Below are 15,117 nucleotides of genomic sequence, written 5' to 3' on the forward strand. Positions count from 1 at the left end.
TGAGGGGGGCTGGCTGGTGGGGGAGGGTCAGAGGGATCAAGTGAAAAAATAAAATTTTGAAATTGAAAATATTTTTTTCAAATTGATGTTTTTCCAAAAAAAAAATGTAATTTGAAATTGGAGGAGAGTTATGGAAAATGTTTTCCTTAATTTTTGAAAGGAAATCATTTTCCTTAATTTTGAGAAAAATGAGTTGATTTAGAAAACATTTTCCAAATCTTTTGTCCCAACCAAACATGAGAAAATTAAAAAACATTTTTCAGAAAATGTTTTCCTTCATACCAAACACACTCTAAGTGGGAGTGGTAAGAGTAATATTGTCATTTTAATTTTTTATCCATGTATTAGCCCATTATTCCACCTTCTATTTCGCAAAAATAATAAGCAAATTTCCCTATAACTTATACATGTACTATTAATTATGCTAATTTAAAAGCTAACCTCAAATTAATTTTATATATGAATAATTTTTTCATCCACCCCCCAAATATCATATTAATTATATACCTTAATAGTTTTTTTTTCTACACTACCTACCAAATACTTGTTTTATATTACTATCATACAACTCCTTAAATGAATATAAGAAAATAACTTTTTCAATATAGGTAAAAATAAATATTTCTTGGGAGTAAAAACTAAACAAAGATTTATGGTAAAAGTTACTATTTACAAAAACAAATCATCCCTAATTTTGAGGTAGACAATAAAAAAAGCCAAATAAAAAAGGAACTTTCTGAATATGAAAAATGTTACCTCATTTGGAGAAATTTTTTAGATCCGTGATTCTGGCTTGGTTTACGCATTAGTTTGTTCAATTTTTGATGGCCTCTCTCTCTTTCTTCTCAAACATTCATTTCTCCATTTCTTCATCATTCAATGCCTCTTCCTCATACTCTTGTTACATTAATATATTTGTGACATTCGTAGTAGATTGAGCTTTGTTTCATTAATATTTTTGTGACATTTGTAAAAGATTGAGTAGGCTATGACTTTAATTTTACTCAAAATAATGATACCTTAAAAACATGTCAATATGTGTCTACAGAGTCCTGCTTTTTCTGTACTCTTTTACATTCCTTTTGCAACTATAATACTCCTTTCTTTCACGTTCATTAGATTTTGAAATTCTTTTCATTCTAATTAAGCCATTTTGTAAGAAATTGTTCACCTCTTCATATACGAAATTTGTGGAGTGGGTTATGGGTCTTCTTGATTATTTGTTTGGGAATGGAGGTAGAAGGTTTATCAAGAGAAAAGATAGCGATGCTGGTGAAGCAGGTGAAACATATTTTATTGATTTTCAGACTATTAATTTTCTGGTTGCTTTGTTATTCTCTTGTGGTTAATTTTCAGGGGTTTTAGGTTTTCAAAAAAATTGATTCTTTATTCTGCACACATTCTCTTGTGGTTTAATAACTGAAAACTGGGATTTGATAAATCTCTTTGTTCTAGAAAAATTACGAGGGTTAGTTTATTAATGCAATCTGATTCTTTGCTGCAAAATTTATTGTTTATTAATGTATTAATCAGAAGTTCATAAATTACCCAGCATTTAGTTAAGTATCATTCTATATGCCTCTTCTTTTATCGAGGTGGGTCCAGGGTTTAAATTTAAACTGTTCTTACTTGAGGTTATTAGGTCTGTTATCAGGTAGAATAATTTAAAATGACAAAAATATCCCTTGAATTCTTTTTATACACTTCCCACATCCTTAATAATTTTGGAGTTTATTTTTGTAAACATGCATATTATATGTCCAAACATTTTCTAATAAATAATATTAAGATACTAATCGTAGCATATTTAAGCCTATGGTAACTTGTTTTCAAACCAAATGACTCATGAGCAGTTGGCACTTAAGTTGTTGTACTCTCTTTTTCCCATTCTCAATGAAAAAGATGTACACATACGCCTATGTCTAAAATAGTGAGTTCAGGTGAACCCGTAGTATATATGCTGCATCCGCCTCTGTTCCTCTGCATCTATAGACACCTTGTAGGATTTCTGCTTTTTGACTGCTCTTCAGCATGTTGGGAAATAGGCATTACCTAGAACCTATGTTGCTTAGACTCTTCAGAAATGTCGATGGGTGCGTACCGGATTCTCCAAAAGTAATGTATTTTTAGAGAATTCGACACGTGTGCGGCATCAAAAGTGAAGAGTCCGCTCAACTTAGCCTTAAACAATAATATCTCTCCACTTAGAAGTACTTACTATACATAATTTAGCTGTTATTTAGATCAACTTGTACTTTTGCCTCGATTCGTAGCTAAATACTTTTGCCCTTATTATAAACCAGGTAGGGCACTGGAAGAGCTCAGAGGTTCTCTCTACAATGAGCTTCGAACATCAGAAGGAGCCAAGCGTCAACAACAGCGATTCTGTGGTCCAGTTATGGCAATGACCTTCAATTTCATGGTTGCTGTTGGAATAATATTGGGAAACAAACTCGTATGGCTTTCGTTCCTACATTTTCCAACTCTTGATGGTTGCAATATATGTAACACCAAAAAAAAACGAGTCTTTAACTGTTTTGACATGACCTGGTGAATGGTGAAATATTTTATCGGCTTCTAAACTTGCGAATGTGGTTTGCAGGTCATGGGAAGAGTTGGATTTAAATTTCCCATTTTCCTAACGCTCATCCATTACTGCTGTTCTTGGATATTACTCGCCATCTTCAAGGCTTTGTCATTACTTCCAGCTGCTCCTCCTGCTAGAACAACACCATTTTCTTCACTCTTTTCGTTGGGCGTTGTGATGGCTTTTGCCTCTGGCCTTGCCAATGCTAGTCTGAGTCATAACAGGTTACCGTTTTTGTAAACCTTTTCTCGAAGTCAAAACCTTGTGGCAACTTCTCTTTTCCTAACTAGCTGACTCGTGCAGTGTGGGTTTCTATCAGATGGCTAAAATTGCGGTTACTCCAACCATTGTCATTGCAGAGTTCTTTCTTTTCAAGAAGAAAGTATCCTTTCACAAAGTTAGTTACATGAACCATTACCAAATTATATGTATAAATAATATAGACCTTTGCAAATTACATCATTCTCGAATTTGCTTGTTTTTAAGTTCAAACAATGCTGCAGGTTCTGGCTTTGGCTGTCGTGTCAGTAGGCGTTGCAGTTGCAACTGTCACGGACTTGGAATTTAATTTCTTTGGGGCTTGTATTGCACTAGCATGGATTGTTCCAAGCGGTGTAAACAAAATTCTTTGGTCAAATCTCCAACAACAAACGAATTGGACTGCTCTTGCGTAGGAAATGCTTCCTTTTTCGTTTACTTTTCATATGATATCAAGTGACTCTGAGCTACAAATATGCTGAAGACCTAAGTTTTATGCAGGTTGATGTGGAGGACGACTCCAGTGACAATTTTCTTCTTGGTACCACTGTCGCCTTTGCTAGACCCTCCAGGAGTGCTATCTTTCAAGTGGGACATCAACAATACGAGTGCTATTCTCATCTCAGCCTTACTCGGTTTCCTCTTGCAATGGTCTGGAGCTTTAGCACTTGGGTAAGAGTCTTCTAATATGAGCTCCGGACTTATCTGTTGCATGTTTTTTTGAAAATTCGTTAAGAGGAACTGTTATTGTTGATGCAGAGCTACATCAGCTACGTCACACGTTGTTTTAGGACAATTCAAGACTTGTGTGATCCTTCTAGGAGGATATTTCCTGTTTAGCTCAGATCCAGGGTGGACGAGTATATGTGGTGCCGTTACAGCTCTTGGTGGAATGACAGTATACACATCCCTCAGCTTAAAGGAATCGAGAGAAAAGGCGAGTGATCAACTCCCAAAGCATAGTTTACCTCCTCAAAAACTCAAGAGTACTGAAGATGATGACAACTCCAGATACACACCTCCAGACCAAACTCCTGCTGTCGTCTAAGTTTACTCCTTTTTTTGTTGGTACATAAGTTAGATCTATTTTTTTACTGTGAAAAACAGGGTTGTGGGAGAGCAATACAAGTGTCGTGCTGCTAAGCAAAGCAGCTTGTTGATCCAAAAACAGGGTTGTGGGAGAGCAATACAAGTGTCGTGCTGCTAAGCAAAGCAGCTTGTTGATCCACTTTAATTGATTATCATAATGTGTAAATTTCTGCATTGCAACACACCAGCATTATGTCTATTGTAACAGATGCTCAAGGATTAGAAAGTTTGGTTGTTTAGCATAATGAGAATTGCAAAAGTTATCCAACTTAAATGATGTAATGATTGAGAGGTAATTTCTGAAAGACTTGCTACAAGAAAGAAGAGCAATAGCCATAACCAACCAACGCGATAACTTGTATCTGCTTTAGGTAAAGATCAAATTTAGGCGACCGTTTGAAAGTTAAAAAAAATTAGAGCTNCTATTGTAACAGATGCTCAAGGATTAGAAAGTTTGGTTGTTTAGCATAATGAGAATTGCAAAACTTATCCAACTTAAATGATGTATGATTGAGAGGTAATTTCTGAAAGACTTGCTACAAGAAAGAAGAGCGATAGCCATAACCAACCAACGCGATAACTGAAGCACTACTAATAACGAGTAACAGAAGTCATACGACTGGCAACTACAAGCCAAATGCTGCAGGGAAACATGTCCAAAGCATCAACCTATTCCGCTACGAAACGAGACAGTGCTCAAGTTTTCATCATGAGCTCAAGCTTAATATGTTAAATTAACACAAATTCAAAATCTTAAATTTCATCAAGGATTCAAAGGCTTTTCAAACAACTCAAAACCTAGGGATTTTTTGAGTAATCACCCCTCATTCCCAGCACTTTAAGCAATGAGTTGAAGGCAATCAAACAACAATGACAAAGCAGAATACTGAAAGATTTCATTGGACTTCTCTACTGTTTATTAAAGGTGAAAAAGGATAAGAGTTTCCATTTCTTGAAAAAAAAATAACAATTCATCATCAGTACTCCAAACTAAAATAGAAGGAAAAAAAGCAGAAAAATGCATGAAATACAGACATCTCATTCCCAATGGGAGAATGAAGTTCAATCATTATTTTATATCCTACTTCTGCCTCTTATAAATCTTTCCCAAGAATGATAGCAGCACTCCCTGCACTGCTTTGCTTGGATGAGCTGCAATAGAAGTGGTCAATTTTTCATAGGACGTCTTCTCGTATTCCAGAAATACTTCCTACAAAATTCAGAAGAAAAATAGATTAAAAGCTGAAGAACTAGATGATTGCAATGATTGTACAGAATTTTCGATTTATCTCGGGAGGGGGGAGGGGAAGTGGAATACCTCAAGTTTGAGATCATTATAGAGTGCCTTTATTTTAGCAATACAAGCAGCGTTATCTTTTCCGTAGTTCTCCTGCAAAACAAGCTCTTCTAATTAGCATTTTCAAATAGAACAAAATCGTGATAGAAATTAACCGAGGGATAAAAAATTTCGAGCTTACATATAATATCTTCTTTTGCTCCTCGTTGCATAGTTCTAGAGCTTTAACTACCAACCAAGAGCACTTAAAGTCCTGAATATCAGTGCCAATCTGATAGCAAAAGAGGTCACCATAAGATTTCTATTTTTTTTCAAGTTAAAATAGCTCTCTGATTAATATTAAAGGAGCTTTGTAACTATGAGCTTCCTTTACAGCATACCTTGCCCAGCACCTCTGGGTCAGCATAGCAGTCCAGATAATCATCCTACAAAGTCAAGAGAGCTACTAGTCAGAATCTGTTGCATGAAAGCACAAACGTTGTGAAACTGAGTTCTGTCGATGGTTCTTGGGCATATCGGAAACCAAATAAGATGGAGATTTCAAAAGGCATGTCCAAGACCACATACATCACACTGTTGGCCATGTACAAAATTCTTTTCACAGTTTGACCACATGTGACTTTTATCTCTACGATGTTTCTCATACTACTTAAAAAAGACCACATTCTTTTATGATTTGAAAGTAGGCTAATTTAGGGAATTATCTTCTTTGCTTTTGATTTGCTCTTTTCCATTTCTCTAATAGATGCAAGGTCGGATTACAGCTGTTTAACTTCAAAAGCATAATTTTGGTTGAGAAAAAGAAGATAGTTTCCGTTTTGTTTCATGGTGAATGTCCATTTTTTCCTCATTAGAGGTCAATTTTGAATTGAAACGATTCTTCGAATATAAATGTGGAACTATATACACAATGGAAGCTATTAAGGAGTGGTTATAATTCTCACCTGAACTTGAAAGTAGATTCCCATGTCAATAAGAATTTTCTTGACATCAACATGCTTGTCAAGATTCTCTCCTACCATAAGAAGTGCACATGCCACCTGGAGATCTTAACCGTGAGTACTCAGGATGTAGCTTATATGCAAATTAAACTTTGAAGCACATCCTATGATTCTGAAGAGGCAACTTTACTAAAAGGACAAGAATAGTTAAATACATAACAAGCAGCATCTGATTTGCAACAATGGAAAGGTGTTGCTTAAGTTTAACTCAGATCAACATCATAATAAGAGGCTCCGCTATGCCTTCCCAGCAGTTGCATATAGTTAATATAATTCGAAGAAGATTCTGAACTTTGAAATGTTTTTAAGAGAAAATCAACCTCAGATCAACAAGGATAATGGTTTCCCATTTTTTTTTTTTTAAAAAAAGGAAGCGGGAAGCAAGTGTGAAGAAACATAATGGACATGCAATAATTCTCAAAATACTACAATAAGCTGTGAACTCAATTGAAAGGAAGTTTTGTACTCACTGGGAGGTAAAATGAATAATAGGCAGTTTTATACTGGACAATCCGGCGATGACTGCATGTAACACATCATTATAAAGTTAAACCATGCAAGAGATATTAAGCAAGCAGAAAAATTGCACACAAGTCTTGAGAAAGTCCCCTTACATAGACAATGAGTACTTTGATAAATCTTTCTCTCCTACAAGTGTTGTGATCAAATCTATCATTTGTCCAGAGGCAGTCTGGAACTCTACCTGTCAGATTATTTCCACAAAGCAAAAGAGAAACAAAAAGTTCAGCATTATATATATTAGGTTTAATTTGAAGGCCTTTTTCTTTGAAAAAATCCTACCTCGTTAAACAAATCTAGAAGATCAACATAATAAGACTCTGGCCTGAAGTACTTCTTCAGAATTCTGGTGATGTGGTTGCGAAGAAGTATGCCATCATTAATAGCAATCATCCCAACCTATAAGAAGTATTGAAACGAAAATGACTCAGTAAAAGAGAATGACCAGTAGGTATTGCACATGAAAGCACAAAGAGGAACAAACAGTAACCCCTGTGTAGGCCCACACCTTTTCTAAGTTGTACCAGCATGGTTGACCTCGACGCGTATGAGATCCATCCATTATATCATCAAGAACAAGGAAGTATGCTTGAAGCTGCAACATACATTGCTCTAGTTACACACTTGAAAAGAAGAAAATCGAAACTAAAGCTAAATGTATTGGGGTCACTAAGGAATTCAGCTTGAGCCCCAGATTTTGAAAAAAAGTGATTATTTTGCATACCCATTCAATGCACCAGCCAAGAGCAGATGCTTTAAAGATTTCATCAGCGGTTAATTCTTTTCCATCTTTCAACAAACTAAGGCTGTCAATAACAGATAGTCCTCGGTTCAGCTTCCCTGCACAGAGAATACACCATTATAAAGTTGCTGGAAGATATTCTCGAGTAATCAAAGATTGTAAAAGGATTACACAATTTTAGAATAGTTAATAAGTAGAAATCATTTCCTACCTCCAGGTACATTGTAGTCCAGCATCTGAAGCAAATCATAAAAAATATCAGTTAAATATAGACTGTTCGAAAAATTGAAAAACTCCGAAAGATGAAAGTGAAAAGAAGCTGAGAGTCGAGGGTATCCACAAAATTCAAGAACTATAAGGATGACACAAATTACCACATCAACAGTACTAAACTAACAAAAAGTTATATACACAAGAAAAACCAACTAGTTTACATCATAAGGTACAGCAGAAGATAATCCATGTTGAACTCATAGACATGTCTTTATGTATTCATTCTCTGTTCATTATATCATACAAAAGAGAGTTTCTTTTTCACCCAAATTCCATTTGTTGGAAGATATGAATGAAAGCAGATACTAAACTTTTCAATAATTATTTTGACTCATGTCAATCAACTCCAACACAATTTTTTTTTTGTTCTTCCTAACAAGTGTTACAAGCAGATCACTAGAAAGGTCTAACATTTAAAGTATCAAAGACAACAATGAATATTAAGCAATCAACAATACACAAAAAAATCACTTGTATCAATAAACCAATATCCAAACTACTATTTCCTTCATTTCAATTCATCCATTTACTTTCCCTTTTTAGTTGTTTCCAAAAGAATACATCTTCCCTTCATTTCAACTCTTTAACTTCAACTTTACATATAAAGCAACATGTTTAAGACCATAACATTAACAAACATTTTATTAAAATTCAACCTATTTTCAACTTGAAACCACATGATTTAAAATCCATTCTACATTTTTTCTACGACCATGGTGTCTAGACCAGATTTCGCGCACCTCGACTAAATTCACGAGATACTTGTCACCTCCTACCCACAACAGGTACCAAATAACCCTATCCGAATTAAATTGTACACAGACCTTAGCACTACCACTAACCACACCCTTAACCGCAATCTTTTTACTTTTTTTTAAACTCTGTGTTAAAGTGGAAAAGATATCTACAACAACAAACCCATTAAAACTAGATTATACGGAAACCTTACCTCATTTTTAAAGGAGATGATAGCAAAAAGATAAAAGAACGATACAAACAAGAATATCAAAAAAAGGCAAAAAAAACTTAGTAAAATGGTTCAATTAGAACAAGATTCATCAATAGAAACTTAACACATGTAATGCAACAAGTGGATCTACACATTCAAAATATATAAACAAAAAAAAAAAAGAGCAAAAAACCTTTTCGACCCATTTACGAGAATCATCTGTAAATTCAAAAGCTGTGTCTTCTAACAGATCAGATTTAAGAACAGAGTACACATCCAAAAATTTCTTCTTCAGATCAGCCATTTTTGACAGAGGAAAAAAAGAAAGTTATGTATAAACAGAGAAGGAAGAGATCTGACGTTCGTTAAGCACTAAGGAAGTTGTTATTTTATATAGGAAAAAAAAACAAGCGCAGTATTTTTATGAATTATTATTAAGTCATAAAACAACAGCAGGCGCCAGCCACCACTCACTCTCACTCACTCACTAACTCACATGGTCTTTTTTTATTTAAAAAAAAGATTATTTATTTATTAAAAATTTATTTATTTTTCCTCTTTTGTTATAATAAAATAAACTTCGATGTTAAGCTAGCGCTTTGACATAGATATTGGAAAGTAGATTTTTGGAGAGTTTTTCTAATTGTGAAATTTGATCAAAATTTTTTTTAAAATAGACTTAAGGCTAGTTTTGAGACTTACATTCACAAAATCAGGAAAATTGAATTTTGGAATGTAAATTTTTTTTTAAAATTGTTTTTATTTATTATGATTATATAATTTAATCATACTTTTTGAAATTTGTTTAATGGTGAAATTTGGTTAGATTTTGGAAAGTTGAATGTTTTCTGACTTTTAGGAATTAAATTTAGATCAGTTTTGAGACTTACATTCACAAAATATTAAATTTCGGAAAGTAAGTTTTAGATATTTATTTTGATTAAAAATTAATTATTTTTTCCTCATTTTGTTATTATAGGTAAAAACTTCACTAGTTAAGCTAGCGTTCTGATATAGATGGCGGAAAGTAGATTTTTGAAGAGTATTTTTAGAGGTTTTTTCTAATTGTGAAATTTGACCAAATTTTTTAAAAAATAAACTTGAGGCTAGTTTTGAGACTTACATTTACAAAATCACGAAAATTGAATTTTGGAAAGTAGTTTTTTTTTTAAAATTATTTTTATTTATTTTAATTATAAAATTTAATTACACTTTTGGAAATTTGTTTAATAGTGAAATTTGGTTAGATTTTGGAAAGTTGAATATTTTCTGACTTTTGAAATTAAATTTAGATCAGTTTTGAGATTTACATTCACAAAATATTAATTTTTTTGGTAAGTAAGGTTTAGATATTTGATTTGATTAAAAATTAATTATTTTTTCCTCATTTTGTTATTATAGGTAAAAACTTCACTATTAAGTTTGAAAAGTAAGTTTAAATATTTGTTTTGATTAAAATTTAATTATTTTTTCCTCATTTTGTTATTATAAGTAAAACCTTCACTATTTAGCTAGCGTTTGACATAAATTTTGAAAAGTAAATTTAAAAGTTCATTTTTGGATATTTGTTTAATAGTGAAATTTGACTAGATTTTAAAAATGGATTTAGACTGGTTTGAGACTTACCTTCACAAAATCTTAAATTATGGAAAGTAGTTTTTAAATTAATATTTTTTAATATTTATTTTGATTATAAAAATTTAATCATATGTTAAAAATCTAAATATTGTTAAAGTTTTTAAAATGGATTCACACCAGTTTTCGTGACTTTCATTTCTGAAATTTTAATTTTTTTCAAGTAAAATATATGTCTAATTTAAATTCTAAAAATCACAATTCTTAAAACGGAAAAGGTAAAAAATATCATTAAACTATCTGAAATAGCTCAGATATACCCTTAAATTATATTTGGCTCAAAACTACCCTTCCCGTCAAACTATTGGGTCAAAAGTTCCCTTCTAATTGACGGAAATTGTTAAATGCCATGTGCATGTCACATGGCACCCCAATAGATTTCCACTGCCGCATAGACTAAAAGGAAAAGGGTCAAAAGTACCCTTAAACTATCCGAAATAACTCATATTTACCCTTAAATTATATTTTGACTCAAAACTACCCTTCCCGTCAAACTATTGGGTCAAAAGTGACCTTCTTATTGGCGGAAGTTGTTAAATTCCACATGTGTCACATTGATTAAATCCCTAAATCTTAATTACTCGTTTTTCCCTCATTTCATTATTTTCCAGAAACAATTTCACCCCTTCTCCCTCATTTCGCGGCTAAGGTTTCACAGTTTTCTTCGTCGTTGGGTTTCAAAGTGGATATTCGTGGTTATAGGTTAGTAAACTTTTTTCTTATCTTATTGTGTTTACAACCACGAAAATGCACTTTGAAACTTAGCTCCGAAGAAAGTTATGAAACCTTGGCCGCGAAATGATGGGAAAGTTGTGAAATTCTAACTATCATACTTTGAAATTGTAAACGTAATATAATAAGAAAAAATATTTACTAACCTACAACCATGAATATCCACTTTGAAACTCAGCCCCGAAGAAAGCTACAAAGCCTTAACTGCGAAATTAGGGGAAAGTTGTGAAATCCTAACTATCATGCTTTGAAATCATAAACATAATAAAATAAGAAAAAAATATTTACTAGCCTACAAGCATGAATATCCACTTTGAAACCCAGCCACGAAGAAAAGTATGAAACTCTAGCCGCGAAATGAGGGAGAACGGGGGAATATATCATTTCTAAAACGGAAAAGGGCCTAAAATACCCTTGAAGTATTGAAAATGGTATAAACTTACCCTTCATCCACCTATTGGCTCCAAAATGTCCTTCTCATCTACCTATTGGCTCCAATATACCCTTGTCATCCACCTTTGGGTTCAAAATTAACTACTTATTTAATTTTTTTAAAATTAGACTCTTTAAATATTTTTTAAAATACTTGACGTTCAACTATTGGTTATAGTTTATTTATTAATATAATTCATAAACGAACCCACTATTCACTCATTACTAACTAAACCCCACCCAATTAATAACCCAATTATAATATCAAAATCGTCATAAACACTACTAAAATACGACGAAATTATAGATACCTAAAAAATGACATCCAAAATTATTCGAGTCCGAACCGAAACCCCAATTAAATTTAGGTTGAGTCGCTTATTTAGGAGGACACTTTCAATAGAATTCTCTTTCAAGATTTAATTAGAAATTTATGATTAAAGGTAAAGAAGTAATACATCCCAAATTAAATTCATGCACTTTTTTAAAATATAATTTTATAGATATTTATGATTTGTTTTAAAACCTTTAATATATTATTTTGAAAAAAATTTACCTATGAAGTGACATCACATAATTGAGACGTAAGAATAATCAAGATGAACATAGTCAGACTTTTAATTTTATCGGTAATTTTTATTTAGAAACTTGAATGTATAATAATTTACTTCTACAGATATTTTTACCTCAAATTTTTAAAAACACTCAATTGGCAGTAGCTTAATAGGTGTTGCATTAATAAAGTGACGGGTTTATTAATTTGGAGGGGTTTAATTAATAATGGATGGGTAGTGTATTGATTTATAAATTATACTAATAAGTTAAATCATAACAAATAGTTTAGCGACACGTATATAAAAAAATATTTAAATAGTTTAAATTTAAAACCGTTAAATAAGTGGTGAATTTTGAACCAAAAGGTGGATGACAAGGGTATTTTGGAGCCAATAGGTGGGTGAGAAAGGTATTTTGGAGCCAATAGGTGGATGGAGAGTAATTTTATACCATTTCCAATACTTTAAGGATATTTTAGGTCCTTTTCCGTTTCTAAAATAATGAAATGAGGGGGGAAGTAATTAGGATTTAGGGATTTGGTCTATGTGGCGGTGGAACCTAATTGGCATGCAATGTGGCATCCGCATGGCATTTAACAACTTCTGTTGATAAGAAGGGTACTTTTGATTCAATAGTTTGACGAAAAGGGTAGTTTTGAGCCGAAATATAGTTTAAGGGTAAATATTAGCTATTTCGGATAGTTTAAGGGTATTTTTGACTCTTTCTATTTAGTCTACGTAGCAGTGGAATCCTATTGAAATGCAATGTGGCATCCATATGGCATCCACGTGGCATTTAACAACTTCCGTTAATAAGAAGGGTACTTTTAACCCAATAGTATGATGAGAAGGATAGTTTTGAGCCGAAATAAAATTTAAGGGTATATATGAGGCATTTCGAATAGTTTAGGAATATTTTTTAGCCTTTTCCATTTTAAAAACTCAAATTTCAGTTTCTAAATTTATTATCAAACGGGAGGTTAATTAACATTCAATTCTGCTTTTTGATAAATAAGAACTCTTGTTTTCATTTTATATATCACTATTATAATTTAAGATATCAAGCAAATTTGTTTAAATAATAATTTTCGAAACAATTTATTAATGTTATTAATTAACTATAAATTTTGTGATTTCTAGAATAGTTCTTATGAAATTTTGATAAAGGGAAAAATTTATTTAGATTTACGTATAGAATACAAATGCATTTCCTCTAATTTGGAGACTTAGAGAAAAGGAAATAATAATTAATAAAGAAGACAACTTATTGTATTTGGCAATTGGTGAGCTAATAAGATAAAGCACCGCCGGCTTTCCTATTAGTTTATTTCGAATTCGATGTATATTATGGGAAATATATTTAGGAGATGTTTTTATATATTAAATTTATATACTATAAATTATTTTTTTTATTTTGGCATAATATATAAATATGTTTTTTAATTTAGTTTTATTTTTTATTTATATTCTTTAATTTTGAATTTATATTTTTCAATTTTGAATGTGCATAAATAGACACTTAAACATGGATAAAATTGAACAATAGACGCATACGTCATACATGACATCATACATGACAATTTGTGTTATACGTGGTGTCCTAGGTGTATTAAGCTACATAGGACTCATCACTCATGTATTTACTTATTTAATTTTATACAAGTTTAAGTTTCTACTTATGCAAATTCAGAACTGAAAGACATATATGAAATGAGACCAAACTAAAAATACATTCATGTATTGTGACTTTCATTTATGTATTGTGACTTTCATTTTTTATTACAAGGTCATAGTCCAAGGATTAAATTATTTAATTTTGATATAAACTTAAAAATAAATCCATCATATTTTATAAATATAAAATTTTATATAAATAATAATTTAATATATTTTACCTTCAATTGATTAAATGTATATCTTTTAGTTCCTTTATATATATATATATATATATATATATATATATATAAAACAATTGCTATTAAGCAAAAATATAAGTTAAATATAATACACAATAATTAAGTAACAAATAACTATTTTTTTTTACTTGTTATATTTAAATTTGACACATTTATTTGAAAAAGATAATAAACATGACTAATTTATCATATTATTTTTTATTAAATGATGTTTAGTATTAAATATTAAAAATAATTTAGAAAAATAAATAATTAATATTAAAAAAATGAAAAAAGAATATAAGTAAACAATGAACCAAGTAACTAATAACTATCATAAATTTAGAAATATTTACAAGTAAAAGAAATAAATCTATACACGTGTAAGAAAATGGTGTCAAAAGAGATGAACTTATTAAATAATGATAATAATATGTGACAGAATTAATAGAATTAAAATAGTGAATGCATCTATAAGGTGCCAAGAATATAGGGGATTGAAATGTACCATAAAATATTTAATTATTTAAGAATACAATCGAAGTTGAAGCCATCAATATCGACTTGATTTTCTTATTTAATATAATATATAGATGGGGGGCCAATATTAATTACATTGGTGTCACGAGTTTCGCAAGCACAATTATCCACCACCTACTCTTATTTGGATTGCCACATGACAAATAAGTCATGTGACCTTTTTGGATTTTATTATCGCGAATCGTTGGATAGAGTGTATAATATTTGTATTAATTATATATTTTATTGCATATTAAGGTGGTTATTATTGATATAATAATAGAGTTTTAGATATTATAGTACAATTTTTAGTAAGGCCTGATGCATGTATTAATATAGTTAAAGACTATTATTTCTCAAATTTTTTTTACATGTTTTCTACTATAATTGAGAAGATATCTTCACATTTATGTTATGTATGATATTTTTAATATATCAAACCATGATATGCGTGTGTATATATATATTCTTTATTAAGTATTATTCTTATACACTCTATCAAACAATAAATAATATTTGATTATAAACTTTTAAAAAATTGTCTTCAAAAATTCTGTTCGCTTATGTATGATATTTTTAATATATCAAACCATGATATGCGTGTGTATGTGTGTGCATATATATATATATATATA

The 15,117-nt window shown here is 31.2% G+C and overlaps 2 protein-coding genes across 3 annotated transcripts; one reads left to right on the forward strand and one right to left on the reverse strand.

Annotated features, from left to right (window-relative positions):
* The first annotated feature begins 726 nt into the window (after positions 1-726).
* On the forward strand, positions 727-4,007 carry LOC107005849 (nucleotide-sugar uncharacterized transporter 2). Of its 2 annotated transcripts, none has more exons than XM_015204502.2 (7): positions 727-1,281; positions 2,304-2,455; positions 2,603-2,811; positions 2,891-2,984; positions 3,091-3,257; positions 3,337-3,517; positions 3,605-3,816. In XM_015204502.2, the coding sequence occupies exons 1-7, from the start codon at positions 1,203-1,205 to the stop codon at positions 3,683-3,685; spliced, it is 963 nt and encodes a 320-aa protein (XP_015059988.1). In that variant the 5' UTR covers positions 727-1,202; the 3' UTR covers positions 3,686-3,816. The 2 variants fall into 2 exon arrangements, with proteins under 2 accessions (XP_015059988.1, XP_015059987.1); XM_015204501.2 differs by having other exon boundaries at positions 734-1,281; positions 3,347-3,517; positions 3,605-4,007.
* Positions 4,008-4,810: 803 nt separating this feature from the next.
* Positions 4,811-9,117, reverse strand: LOC107007637 (farnesyl pyrophosphate synthase 1-like). The gene is made up of 12 exons (XM_015206329.1): positions 8,909-9,117; positions 7,705-7,729; positions 7,476-7,591; positions 7,260-7,346; positions 7,034-7,150; positions 6,847-6,935; positions 6,703-6,754; positions 6,176-6,271; positions 5,612-5,656; positions 5,413-5,502; positions 5,253-5,324; positions 4,811-5,144 (listed from the first exon to the last, which is right to left on the reverse strand). The coding sequence occupies exons 1-12, from the start codon at positions 9,017-9,019 to the stop codon at positions 5,016-5,018; spliced, it is 1,029 nt and encodes a 342-aa protein (XP_015061815.1). The 5' UTR covers positions 9,020-9,117; the 3' UTR covers positions 4,811-5,015.
* Between the last annotated feature and the right edge of the window lie 6,000 nt (positions 9,118-15,117).

Source organism: Solanum pennellii, chromosome 12 (assembly GCF_001406875.1).
Source record: "Solanum pennellii chromosome 12, SPENNV200".
Lineage (NCBI taxonomy): Eukaryota > Viridiplantae > Streptophyta > Magnoliopsida > Solanales > Solanaceae > Solanum > Solanum pennellii.

What these genes read in the sequence shown, in the direction of transcription:
- LOC107005849 (XM_015204501.2), top strand. Translation starts at nt 1,203, where the DNA reads ATGGGTCTTCTTGATTATTTGTTTGGGAATGGAGGTAGAAGGTTTATC. An exon ending in GCTAGTCTGAGTCATAACAG is followed by an intron (nt 2,812 to 2,890) that starts GTTACCGTTTTT and finishes TGACTCGTGCAG; the next exon opens with TGTGGGTTTCTATCAGATGG. An exon ending in AGAAAGTATCCTTTCACAAA is followed by an intron (nt 2,985 to 3,090) that starts GTTAGTTACATG and finishes ACAATGCTGCAG; the next exon opens with GTTCTGGCTTTGGCTGTCGT.
- LOC107007637 (XM_015206329.1), bottom strand. Translation starts at nt 9,019, where the DNA reads ATGGCTGATCTGAAGAAGAAATTTTTGGATGTGTACTCTGTTCTTAAA. An exon ending in GGACTACAATGTACCTGGAG is followed by an intron (nt 7,592 to 7,704) that starts GTAGGAAATGAT and finishes TTCTCTGTGCAG; the next exon opens with GGAAGCTGAACCGAGGACTA. An exon ending in AGCAAAAGAAGATATTATAT is followed by an intron (nt 5,325 to 5,412) that starts GTAAGCTCGAAA and finishes CTTGTTTTGCAG; the next exon opens with GAGAACTACGGAAAAGATAA.